Source organism: Bidens hawaiensis, unplaced genomic scaffold, assembly GCF_021521415.1.
Source record: "Bidens hawaiensis isolate Kalapana, Puna unplaced genomic scaffold, B.hawaiensis_p1.1 tig00021047_1, whole genome shotgun sequence".
Classification (NCBI taxonomy): domain Eukaryota; kingdom Viridiplantae; phylum Streptophyta; class Magnoliopsida; order Asterales; family Asteraceae; genus Bidens; species Bidens hawaiensis.
In genome coordinates, this window is record NW_027493261.1 from 426,919 (window position 1) to 439,630 (window position 12,712).

Genomic DNA, 12,712 nt, shown 5'->3' on the forward strand with positions numbered 1-12,712 from the left:
ATGTAAAGGAAATGAGAGATCAGTTAAAGGAGCGTCTTGCTTCGGACTTGGAACTCTACAATGACGTTGTCGAAACCTTGCGCTTGCTTAAGAACTGGTTATGCGGGGAGTGCATAGCCCTGCATGCCTTGAATAGGCCTTGTCTGCACGGAAAAGAAGTTGTTAAATGCACCCCACGTGCAGGAGGCGACTTTGATTTTATTGTGGGGATCCCTCAACCCCGCGATTCGCAGGTGGAACTTGGGAGTGGTCAGTCTGAGGCGTCTGTGGTAGTATCCCGCCTGCGTGTCGCATGGCTTTTGCCCAGGCTTTGTCAGGGGGGCTCCGTAAAGTGGTGGATGCCCCGAGGTCTATTGAGGCTTGGGTTAAACTTTTGTTGTTGCCTCGTTGCACGTTACGTGTTGTCAAACCGGCTACTAGGCAAGAACGAAGGTCCGGTAACAGGAAATCACTTCAATGTAGCTCCATTATGCGGGCTTTGACTGTTTGGAAAGATGGGGCAGGTTTAGAAGAGTTGGTGCTACCGCTCCTTGAACTTCCAGTGAAGTGGGATTGCCAACATAAAGAAGAGGGAGGGGCAATATCAAGCAGTGCCTCCGGAAGGTAGTGGACGGCCATTACACAGCGGCGATCAAAGTCCTGTGTTCATTCGGGTTTGCGCCTGCCGGGGGGGGTATTTTGAGAGCATTGATTGATAAACATCCTGTGGTGAACCCCTCGACCATGCCCTCCGTCGTGCCATCGGAACCAGCCTTGCAGGTGGACGGTGATTGTGTGTTGGAATGTATTAAAACCTTCCCGAAAGGTACATCTTGTGGGAGGGATGGTTTGCGGGCCCAACATATTTTAGACGCTTTCTGTGGCCAGGGGTCTCCGACCGCCTCCGGGCTCTTAAAGGCCATCACTGATGTTGTCAACTTGTGGCTTGGGGGGCTTTGTTCAAAAGTTCTAGCGGAGTTCATTGCTTCGGCACCGTTGACCCCCCTGTTGAAGCCTGACAATAGAATTAGACCCATCGCAGTGGGGGCCATTTGGAGAAGATTGGTGTCGAAAGTCGCTATGAGTAAAATAGGGAAAAAGGTTGCTGCTTATCTAGGGGATTTCCAATTCGGGGTTGGGATCCCTAATGAGGCAGAAGCGGTATTGCATAGTGCTAACGGATTTTTGAGCGCGTTTCATTCTGACGGGTCCCTGGCTATGCTCGCTGTTGATTTTTCTAACGCCTTCAACGAGGTGGATCGGACGACCCTTCTCAGGGAAGTTAGCTGCATATGTCCATCCATCTTCCCATGGGTCCAGTTTTTATATGCCCGCCCCGCCCGTTTATATGTGGGGGATACTCATATCGGGGCTTTTACTGGGGTGCAGCAAGGGGACCCCCTTGGCCCTCTTCTTTTTGCATTGGTCCTTCATCCGCTCATCCTTAGGGTGCAGGGGACCTGTCCCTTGCCCTTCCATGCTTGGTATTTAGACGATGGCACTATTATTGGTAAGGCTGAGGAGGTCGCTAGAGCGTTGGGCATTATTCGCTCAGAGGGGGCGTCTCTAGGGCTTAGGCTTAATATTCGAAAAACAGAGGTTTTTTGGCCGTCATGGGATGAATCGAAGAAAGTGTCGGGTTTATTCCCTGGAGAGATTAGCAGGCCTGCGATGGGAGTTAAACTATTGGGGGGAGCGGTTAGTCGGGATGCAGGGTTTATTCGGTCTTTGGCAACTAAAAGAGCTTTGATGACGGTTGAACTTATGAAACGCCTACCGGACCTGAGGGACCCCCAAAGTGAGCTCCTTTTGTTACGCTCGTGCATGGGGATTGCTAAGTTAGTGTTTGGGCTCCGGACCTGTCAACCTGAACATGTTAAAGAGGCTGTGTCCATCTTTGATGCGGGCCTGCGGGGGGCAATTGAAGATATTGTTGTGTGTGGAGAATTGCATTTTGGGGACCTCCAGTGGAGGTTGGCTTCCTTCCCTATACGTTGCGGAGGCTTAGGAATTTTCTCGGCTGAGGATGTCTCCGCATATGCATGTGGCTTCCAGGTCTCAGTCGTGGAAATTGCAAGACCACGTCCTGCGAAACGCTGGTGTTACGGGGGTAGATCCTGACTACTCTTTTGCACTTGGTAATATTGGAACAACTCTCCCAAACCTTGATATAGGCGGTTTTAATGATAAGGAGACCGCCCCCAAGAAACCTTAACAAACCTTGGCGAGTGCTCTTTATGGTAAACACGTACATGATTTGGAGGAGCGATTCGATATGACCCCGAGACAAAAGACAGTTTTAGTTTGTCTCAAGGGGGCTCATGCCCAGGATTTTTTGACTGTTGTGCCTATTGAAGGTCTTGGGCAACGGATGTCGGCAGTTGAATACAGAGCCATCCTTAAATACCGGCTTATGATTCCCCTTTTCCCTCCAGATGAATTATGCCCCATTTGTAAAAAAGCTTGTTTGGATAGATTCGGTGAGCATGCCCTCCACTGTAAGGAATTGCCGGGATTCAAGTATCGTCATGACTGGGTTAGAGATGTGTTATGGGATGTGCTTAGACGTGCCAGGATCTCAGCCAAGAAAGAGGCACCTGTTAACTTTTTGACTGATCCGTGTGAGGGAAGATCTACCCTGCGTCCTGCGGATGTTCTTGTGTTTGGCTGGGCAAGGGGTAAGCATGCGTGTGTTGACCTCACTGGGGTGTCCCCGTTGGTGGGGCTGAGAGACAGTGGCTTCGTACCGGGACATGCGGTTTTGAGAGCGGAGTCTAGGAAGGTTGCTAAGCATGAGACATTGTGTTTGGAGAATCAGCACGTGTTCATTCCATTTGCCTTCGACACTTTTGGATACCTAGCTTCCGAGGCGGTTCGCTTCTTGGAGCGGGTGCAGAAGGTGGTCCACAGTGACTCGCAGAGCCCGAGGAACCAATGATTTATATTTAGTAGAATAGGCTTTGCAATTCAAAAGGGGATAGCGGCGCAGCTTGTTGCTCCCTTACCCATTATGCAGATGTAGTTCGGTTTGTGTTATATATAAAAGGATCAATATTTTTGAAAAAACAAAAAGAATATTGTTATTTTATTAATATACTTTGGGCTACCATTTTTAACACTAGACAAACAAAACAAGTGGGCATAATGTGTTACACCAAAACCCCATTACACTCAATACATACATCCAACCAAGTGTTAAAGTGACTTAACTTATTTTCTCACATTTAATTTATTTTATCTGAAATCAGTCAAAATTTGAGACTTTTAAGTCAAAAGTCAGCGTCAATTTTCTTTCATTTTGTTGATTCGCTGGCTTGGTTGGAATCTGTTTTTCAATCATTCACTAGTAGAGACTTGCTTTAATTGAATATTAATATTAGCTTTCACATTTAACTAACATGTGAACTAATTAATTTCTTATTAATCCATATTTAATTAATCAATAATCTTTGCATCCTTTTAAATCATCAAAAGTTAGTCATTTGTTGACTGTGTTACATGACTATATCTCTATAATAATACAAATGTGCAGAAGAATCTCTATAGTTAGGTAGAACAATTTCACGCAAATATACGAGTATACATGAATATTTGATTGTCTATCTACGTTTACTCTTCTAGTCTAATATTTTCATTCTCTAATCAAATAAAACACATACCGAATTTATTACATGAATACCAGTACATACATAAACTATACGTGACATAATGCCATGTATCACATTAGTTTAAGACAGAGTAAACTACAACTCACGTCTATGTGGTTTTTGACGAGTCAACTTGAGCCCACACTTTGCAAAGTTTGCTTCATGAGTCATTTGTAACCTAACCGCACCACCGCTAAAACCCACCACAAAACTCTTATGCAACATCTTGGTTCGGCTAGACCAAAATTCTTTAGTATTTGAAGTCATTTAAATACATTTTTGTGAGAGATTGTAAATTCAAACCTTTAGCTTTTAAGGGAAAGAAAAGAATATACAAAAACAGTGTTGAACATCCATAAAGTTAGCGTGTTTTAAGAAGCTACAAGTGGATATATTTTATAATTTCATGCTACATAACAAACACTGAAATAAGTGATATGATTGAAAAGACGATATAAATGAAAATATTAATTTATCTCATATGTCCTTTAGTGGATGAATCTCCTTGTGGGCTTGTGGCCCAACCAAAAAACCACTACACACGATTTGGTTAAACTTTTTGATGTTAGAGCATTCACATTCCTTCATTCAATTCATATGATTTTACGAGGGTGATTTTTATAATATAATGAATGATTTAGAGTGTTGTTAGCGAATGAGAGATAAATATAGTGATGTCATACTTTGGTCATATTATATTGTCTTAACTGAGCTCACGCTGGCTTTAGAGTTTGGCTTGAGCGTTCCCTAGGAAACCATATCGCCGACTGCCATTTGATAGTCATTTTGCCACCACAAGAGCAAAACTCTCTAGCGTAACACACAGTGGAACGAAAACCCGGTGGACTCTAGGTTCGTACTGACAACTTTTGCACAAAGCGTAGCTCAAATTCTTCATTACCAATATCCACCCAAAAGTGACACGAGTGGGTTTCGAACTTGGGTCTCCACTGAAAAACGCAAGCCTCCTACCATTAAACCACAAGTATTACAATGGACGATCTTTAAACAAAAGAATAATTGTTAGCCTTTTACATTAATAAAAAGTGATGTCATATAGACACATACTAATTTAGCCGCTAATATCTATAATGGATGGTTTCACGTTTCACACCCGATAACATGTGTTGTGGAGAGGCAGAGAAAGGTAGCGATGATGCGATGTGGAGCAAATTGATTGGTTTGTGTAGTAATTGTTAATAAAAAACAAAAATTCAAACAACTATCGTTCTCACGCCCATGATACCCTCTGCACGCACCTTGTTTGTGTTTCCACGACCGCTTCAGATTTACCACAAGACCACAACATATAGTTTTATATGTATATTACAGAGTTGCATTTAATTTTTCTAAACACAAAGTGTAATGTTTATTTATGTAAAAGTTAAAATAAATAACATAAAACTAAACTAATAAAATAAGGCTTCGTTAGAAAAACAAATGAAGTGCAAACCTAATATTAAAAGACAAAAGTTAAAACACTAAAATACACAATCACATAAGACAAAACATTTTATATTTATATAAAAGTATTGTCGACTGTGCATTTATGTTTATACTATTTCCTATTAAATAAATGATTAAAAGATATTTAAATTTTAAAAGTTCAGAAACGCATGAAACGTCCAAGTTTCCAGACAACTGTTCATGATTTATCGTCCATATACGTGTATGTATATTCATGAATGTTAAACACTAAAACTGTTTATGATATAAAATATAAAATTCTGTTACATGCAACGTTGCTAACTGTTTATTCTTATGTTCAGGGAGTGTTCATGACTTTACCTTTGTAATAAATAAATTTGTCAACATTTACGACGAGACCAAAAAGGTTAACCGAGTTTATACAAGTGTGTAGAGTGTGCATTTATATAAGCTAGTACAAACCGCACACTCGTTGAATGATAAAGTTTAAAGCGTTGATGGGTTCGATTTCTAATCGATATAAAACAAATTTACATACAGACATACAATCATGCCCAAATGTATAAATCACTAATTCACACGTTTCTTTGTCCATTTTTCAAAATGTGACATTATCTATCAAATTTAAAACCATGTTATAGTTTTGGTGGATTACTTAAATGGTCAACTTCTTAATAGGTTCCATTGCCCACCAAACCTCCATAATTAATGGAAGTTCAGTTCAGAGCTTAAGTTACTGGAGATTCCATCATTTATTAGTAATAATAATAATAATAAATTAATAATAGATCCCGATGCTAAATCCACCATTTTTAACAACAGTCTACTGTGCACATGGTCACTTAGAGCACTAAACATGCACAAGTTACAACTTGTTTGCCCTACTCATTTACTATTAAGTAATATTTTTTAAACGTCACTGCGTCACTCATGTTTGGAATTTCGGAATTGATAACTTGGATTATCTAAGAGTCATAATCACTTTCGGATTGAATTATTTGGTGATTCTTTAAATCTCCAATTGGGACGCCCCTTGGTGGACCCGACTACCAGAGATGTTGCCTCTGAACCCCTACCTGGCCCCTTGGAACCTTACTGGTTTACTGGTTAGTGGCTCGGCCCCTAACATAACTCAAACACGCGTGCACTTAACACCCAGGACTTGGTTGACATGTCAATCTATTTACATTAAAATAGTCAACAACTTTGAGTTAAAAGAAAAACCACGAGACCCCATTAAAATCCTTTTAGCCAATAAGACGAGACTACCAGGGAAAACACAAGTTACACTTAAGGGTGTAATTCATCTTGGTATTGTATCTCCCGGTAAGTTAAAAAAATGCATTTTTGAACTAATTACAACATACCCAAGCTTTGGCTCATTTAAACTTTTAAGGAAAACTAACTCTAGTCGAGACAAGCCAATCCGATCCCAGTTATTAAAGTATGCTTACAATCTAAGATCGATCTTAAATACATAAGTAGGCTCGAACCAAGCCAAGCTCAATTTTGGGTTTCAGTTCCAGTCATGTTAGACTTGGGCTCGACTAAGCTTAGCTCGGTTACATTTAGAGGTGCACAAAACCCGAACCTGGAGTCGGATCCGAAAAAAAAATCAGGACCCGGGTTTTTTTTATACTCGGTTTTTTACTACCCGAACTTGTACCCGACCATACTCGTAGGGTATGGATATGGTATGCATAGTACCAAAACCCGTACCGAAACTGGCCCGATTTGTACCGGGTAATACCCTAAACCAAAACCAGTTCTATTTTCAAATACCCGATCTCTACTTGAAATTACCCGAAAAATACCACAAAATGGTGCAACCTCTAAAAAACTCAATATATACTCGAAATTACCTGAAAATACCCTAAAATGGTGCAACCTCTTAAAAAACTCAATCTATACCCGAAAAAATCCCGAAAAAAACCCGATAATAGGAATTTTCAGTACCTGAAAGTAGAGTATTCAAATACCCGGTTTTAGAATACCCGATTCTATACCTGACCCAAACCCGGTGTAATAGGGTACGATTTTTAGAGCCAATACCTGGACCCGAACCCAACCCATGCATGGCCAATACCCGATTCCATACCCGGGAACGGGTATTAGAAAAACCCGATTTGTACACCTCTGGCGGCTGGCGCTACTGCTAGTTACATTAACCTCAGTACCTGGGCCTAAGTAAGCCCAAGTTCATCACAAAGCCCAATATAATAATAGCCACTTCTTTCTCTCGTCGGAAAACAGTGAAGAAGATAAACCATCAATGTAATCTCCACCCAACCCACCGCACTCAACCACCAACCACCGGCGACAAGTCGACAACTACTCCCAGTTCCGATGGACTCCACCACCGACCACCGTCATCAACCACCATACCACCACTTCATAACCACCGTCTCTCACTTCATCAACTCAACCGCCACAAACATATCCTCCATTCTCAACCCTAATTTCCCAAACACATCAAATTCACCTTCTAAATTACGCAATTACCCTCCTATTAATAATATTAATACAGACTCGTTTTCTTCAGCCACGTGTCATCCGGTTATATCTTCACCGGTTAATAATAATAATAATATTAATATGTCGTCGGAGTCAACCAGCTCAGGGTTTCCGTCGACTGTTAGGGTTTCGAATTTGAGTTCTACCGGTAACGGCGGCGGTCCGGCGTTTGTAGGTCAGGTGTTTAGTATGTGTGACTTGTCTGGTACTGGTCTCATGGCGGTTTCGACTCAGTTTGATATTCCGTTTATCTCGAAAAGGTATGCTTAGTTGAATTAGGTGCTGTTTTACTTATGGTGTGTTAGTTAGTGTTTGAGATTTTATGTGTAGACTGATGAAATTAGGAGTGTGCACGGTTCGGTTTGGTTATTAGCTCCAACTGAAACCGAAGTCATTGGTTAATCTATTTTATTAACCAGTCGGTTTTCGGTTAAATTAATAATCGGTTCGGTTTATTTGGTTAGTTTATATTCGGTTAATCAGCAAAACTAAACTTCGGCTAATTTTTTTTCCTTGGAAGTTCATGAAATGAAGGTATATATACATGAAATGGAAATATAAAACAAGCAATACATGAAATGGAGGTATGAAAGCTAAAAATATATGAAAATATTAATGGTTAAGGTCGCTTAACCAAGGGGACAAAAAACCCGATAATTGATTATTGGTTAATCAGTTTCTGGCTACTTTTGGGACTGGTTCGATTAGTTACGCTTGACCGAGGGTACAAGAAAATGGATAACCAATTTTTGGTTCATTAGTTTTTGGTTAATTTCGGTTTGGTTTTGGCTAACAGTTTGGTTACTGCTCACCCTTAGATGAAATTACACTATGTGCTTACTGAATATGCAATATGTTAGGGTTATGACCAAAGGAGTTGATTGAAACAGTGCGATACTGCTTAATTATGTACATTCGTTTTGTAATAGCAAGTAGCTAAAACCTTGTTAGCACGTAGTATAAACATTGAAGATTAATTAGGGTTTGAAGAAGAGTTGATAGAAACTGTGTGATATTTTCTAAATCTGTACATTTCTCTGGTAATAGCAAGTTTGCAAACGCCTTATTAGCACATAATAACATTGAAGATCACTTAGGGTTTGTAGAAGAGTAGATAGAAACAATGTGATATTTGCTTAATCATGTACATTTCTTTCGCAATAGCAATCAGCAAAACTATATTAGCACATAATGTTGAACATTGAGGATCAGTTAGGGTTTTGCAAACCAGTGAAACATTGAAGATTACTTGAGGTTTTTTCTTAAAGTGCTTGTGTTTTCTTTAAATTTTGAATCTAGAGTCTTCTTCAATATATATCTCGGTGTTTCTTTTCACTCACAGAACACCACAATGGCTTAAAAAGATGTTTCAATCGGTTATAAAGAGCGAGAGGAACGGCCCTGTGTTTCAGTTTTTCATTGATCTAGGCGATGCAGGTACAACTGTACAGTTCAATATACAGTTCTCTGTCTAAGTTTTGACCTAAAGATAATTGAATTTTTGTATATATAGATCTATAAGTTATGAATGTTGTTGCATGCCTAAAAAGCTTGTTATTTTGTTTCAGTTTCTTATGTGAAGCGATTAAGTATTCCTACTGGGGTCGTTGGTGCGTGTCGTCTTGATTTAGCATATGAACATTTCAAGGTATGTTTATTATCTTTACAACACTATTATTCGTTGGTATTAGTTGAATATATTTGTTTATTTAATTTTCTTGTTATTTACAGGAAAAGCCTCACTTGTTCCAGTTTATTCCAAACAAGAGACAGGTCAAAGAAGCTAAAAAACTTCTAAAAAATGCATCAAAAAATAACCAAAAAAAGAAAGTTGAAGGTGTCCCAGTTTTCACTGCACAAAATTTAGACATTGCAATAGCCACTTCTGATGGAATCAAGTGGTATTTAACTATTTATATATTTTAAACTTAATATATATGTTATGCGTTTTACCTAAATATTTGTTTTTCACTACTCGTTTTCTTAATCATATGCATATTTGAATGTCTAATATTTCTTAGGTACACCCCTTATTTCTTCAATAAAAGTATGCTAGACGACATTCTTGAAGATTCAGTTGATCAACATTTTAACTCCCTAATTCAAACGCGACACCTGCAAAGACGCCGAGATATTATAGATGACAATATAGCTTCAGATTTATTAGACGACAATACAGACAACGTTTGGGAACCCCCAGAGGTACTTTGTTTTTAGTTTCTTATTCTTGTATTTGTACTTTATTTAGATTTTGGTATGTATTTATTAGATGTATATCTGTTTTATGACAGGTTCAGGAAGTTATGGATGAAATAGGCCCTCCTTATATACCAATGAGTATAATTACAAAGGCTGCAGAGATACAGCTTTTGTACACAGTTGATAAAGTGCTTCTTGGAAACAGGTGGTTGAGGAAAGCTACTGGAATTCAACCCAAATTCCCGTATGTGGTCGACTCATTTGAGAAAAGGTACCTAAATTATTTTTTATGCACTGCAGTCTAATGGTTAAATAAGGAAGCCTCATAGTTACTAAGCCAAAATCACTAAGGACATATAAAATTTGTCCTGCCTAACTCCTCATAGCACACTTGGAGTATGCATTTACAGGTTTAGGCCCAAGTCACTGAACTATCAGTATGTTTGAAGTTTTAATAATCAGATGTGCATATTCTAATTAGAGTAAGTTACGTGAATGGTCACTGTGGTTTATATGAGATTTTTATTTTCACCTTTTAAGCTCAATCACTGCCGGATGGCCTTTATTTCTAAAACTTCTTGCATAAATGGTTGCTCATTCAAGGAAAATGTCCAAACTACCCTTCCGCTTCCCTCCCTCTCCTTTTTTGGTGGTAGGCATTTGGGTTTAGCATAAACATATATTAAGTGAGAGTATGAGATGTAGCTGCAAAATCTAGAACATAGCTATGATTACAAACATAAACATGGTTTATAAACAAGTGCACCTCACATATGCTATTCAAGTAGAAGGATTGCTTGTTTAACAAGTTTCAAAAGTAAAAGATGATCACACGGACATTCTTGGGAAAAAATAGACAGTATTGTGAAAGTTAATAATTATTTTACAAAGTGTCACAAGCCTTAAGAGGTGGCAGTTTCGTCCCATTTACTTAAGAGTGGTTGATTTAGGTTGTCAAATGGTTCAAATATCAAAATAACGGTTCAAATCTCCATATTAATCAAAGGGGAATACTGGTTGAAAATCTGCCAACGTGCATTTTCAAATGCACACAACCTTTTAAAAGTGATTATATTGTTGTGATCATAACAATTAGTGTTTGTGGGTCAGCCCAACCTGGTCTTTTTTACCATAGTAGAAACCAGAAAGCCTATTTTGACCAATTACACAGCTCGTGACTCTTGTGATCTTTACAACATATCGCCATTTTATTGACCTCATAATTGTATTGTTGCAGGAGTGCATTTTCCTTTCAAAAGGCATCCATGTTACCCAATGCTGATCTGGATTCCAAGCCAGACTCTGAAAACAAACAGCTCCATCATATTAGTTCTTCAAAACACGAGACTCATAACGACAGGTGACCACCCAATATACTTGATTGAGGGGGTCTAGTAACGGGTCAAAAGTTGAAACCAATTCGGCTTGATAACTCATTTTTATTTCACCCGTCATATCAATTTTCTCATAATAAATAACACTTTCCTTTATGGTATTGGATGCCTGGTTTTAATTGAAACGAAAATGAAACCACAATGACTGTAAAAATCAAATTAGAACTGTCGGACTAAAAGGGTTAGTTTAACCAAACCATAGGCACTAAAACCACACTTTACTTTAAATCTTTGAATAAAAACACTTTATAACTATTAGTTCTTCCTCTACTTTATCCTATTATCTTCATATATTACAGAAAGGGTAACAGTGGTAAAGGCTCGAAAGAAGATCTGAACCCGAGCCCGAACCCGAACCCGTTTCTGCCAAGGATCACCATGGTTGGTGTGGCAACGAGTGAGGCCGGGTCAATGAGCAAGTCAACTCTGAAAAAGACCATGGATGATTTAACAAAAGAATTGGAAAACACAGACCATGGAACCGCAGCTAATGAATATGAATATGATGATGAAAGGGACCCGCTTTTTGTGGCAAATGTGGGTGATTATTATTCGGGGCTTTCAAAAGCGAGTTCAGGTAAATGGGTTCGCCCCAGATCGAAAAGAAGCTAGGTGTTTAAAGCTGTTTGTTTACAGGAAATATAATTTTTTGGGAATTAATTAGTCGACAAGTAAATGTAGGTTATCATGATGTATTTGGTATGTTAAATTGTTGACTACAAAAGTTAAAAAAAAATGGTGTGTTTGAATGTGGCTGTTGACTACTGAGAGTCAAAATGTTGACTTTTTGCTAATTCATTTGGAGCTGATTTTGGTACTCTTTTGACTAAATGGTGTGTTTTAATGGTATGTTACTAATTCGTGTTTTCAACCATGCTAGAATATTTCACGAATTCGTTTTTTTCTATATTTCACGAATTCGTTTTCAACCATGCTACTATTAAAGATGCTATCGTACAATGAAGCCACTCTACTAGACCACTACTAACTGAGAAAAAATTAAAAGAAAGTTCTCAAGTTTCAGGCGAATCAACTGTTCCATGAAGTGAAATAAATAGTTATAAACAGATAACAAGCACAGTCAAAATCTTTGGGGTAAATATGTGGAATTCTTCAAAACAAAACATATTAAGAAAGTTGCTTCAAATAAGTGCTTTTTGTTATAGAAGTATTTTAACTTTTAGGGTTTGATGAAGGAATTATTGAAACAAGCTAACTCGACACCCTTCCACATTTGATCTCTTTGACAAACCTCGTTAATAAAATCATGCAAAACAGACATTGTAAGCTTCGTTGATTGATGATGTTTCCACCTATGACCAGCCTTCAGTGTGAGAATCAGCATTGGGTTCTTTGGGAAAGTAAGTACAAAAATATGAGTGAGGTGAGAGCAAACTTGACTTCTTATATAATTATATAATTTATATTTACAATTGGAGAGATTAGGTTGATGTCATTCACAGCATATATTCCTACCTAAGTACCTAACGAATGACTTAGTAGAATGTGATATTAACATGTCGTATTCTTATTGATTGATGGAAAATATAT

The 12,712-nt window shown here is 38.6% G+C and overlaps 1 protein-coding gene across 1 annotated transcript; it reads left to right on the forward strand.

Annotated features, from left to right (window-relative positions):
- The first annotated feature begins 7,385 nt into the window (after positions 1-7,385).
- On the forward strand, positions 7,386-11,996 carry LOC143562686 (uncharacterized). The gene is made up of 8 exons (XM_077050429.1): positions 7,386-7,828; positions 8,911-9,005; positions 9,137-9,216; positions 9,300-9,469; positions 9,590-9,770; positions 9,860-10,038; positions 11,005-11,127; positions 11,461-11,996. Exons 1-8 carry the CDS (start codon positions 7,401-7,403, stop codon positions 11,771-11,773), a joined length of 1,569 nt encoding a protein of 522 aa, XP_076906544.1. The 5' UTR covers positions 7,386-7,400; the 3' UTR covers positions 11,774-11,996.
- Positions 11,997-12,712: the final 716 nt, after the last annotated feature.

Bases quoted from the DNA above. Each gene is read 5' to 3' on its own strand.
- LOC143562686 (XM_077050429.1), top strand. From the start codon at position 7,401: ATGGACTCCACCACCGACCACCGTCATCAACCACCATACCACCACTTC. The intron at 9,470-9,589 runs GTATTTAACTAT...AATATTTCTTAG, and splicing joins ACTTCTGATGGAATCAAGTG to GTACACCCCTTATTTCTTCA. The intron at 11,128-11,460 runs GTGACCACCCAA...CATATATTACAG, and splicing joins CACGAGACTCATAACGACAG to AAAGGGTAACAGTGGTAAAG.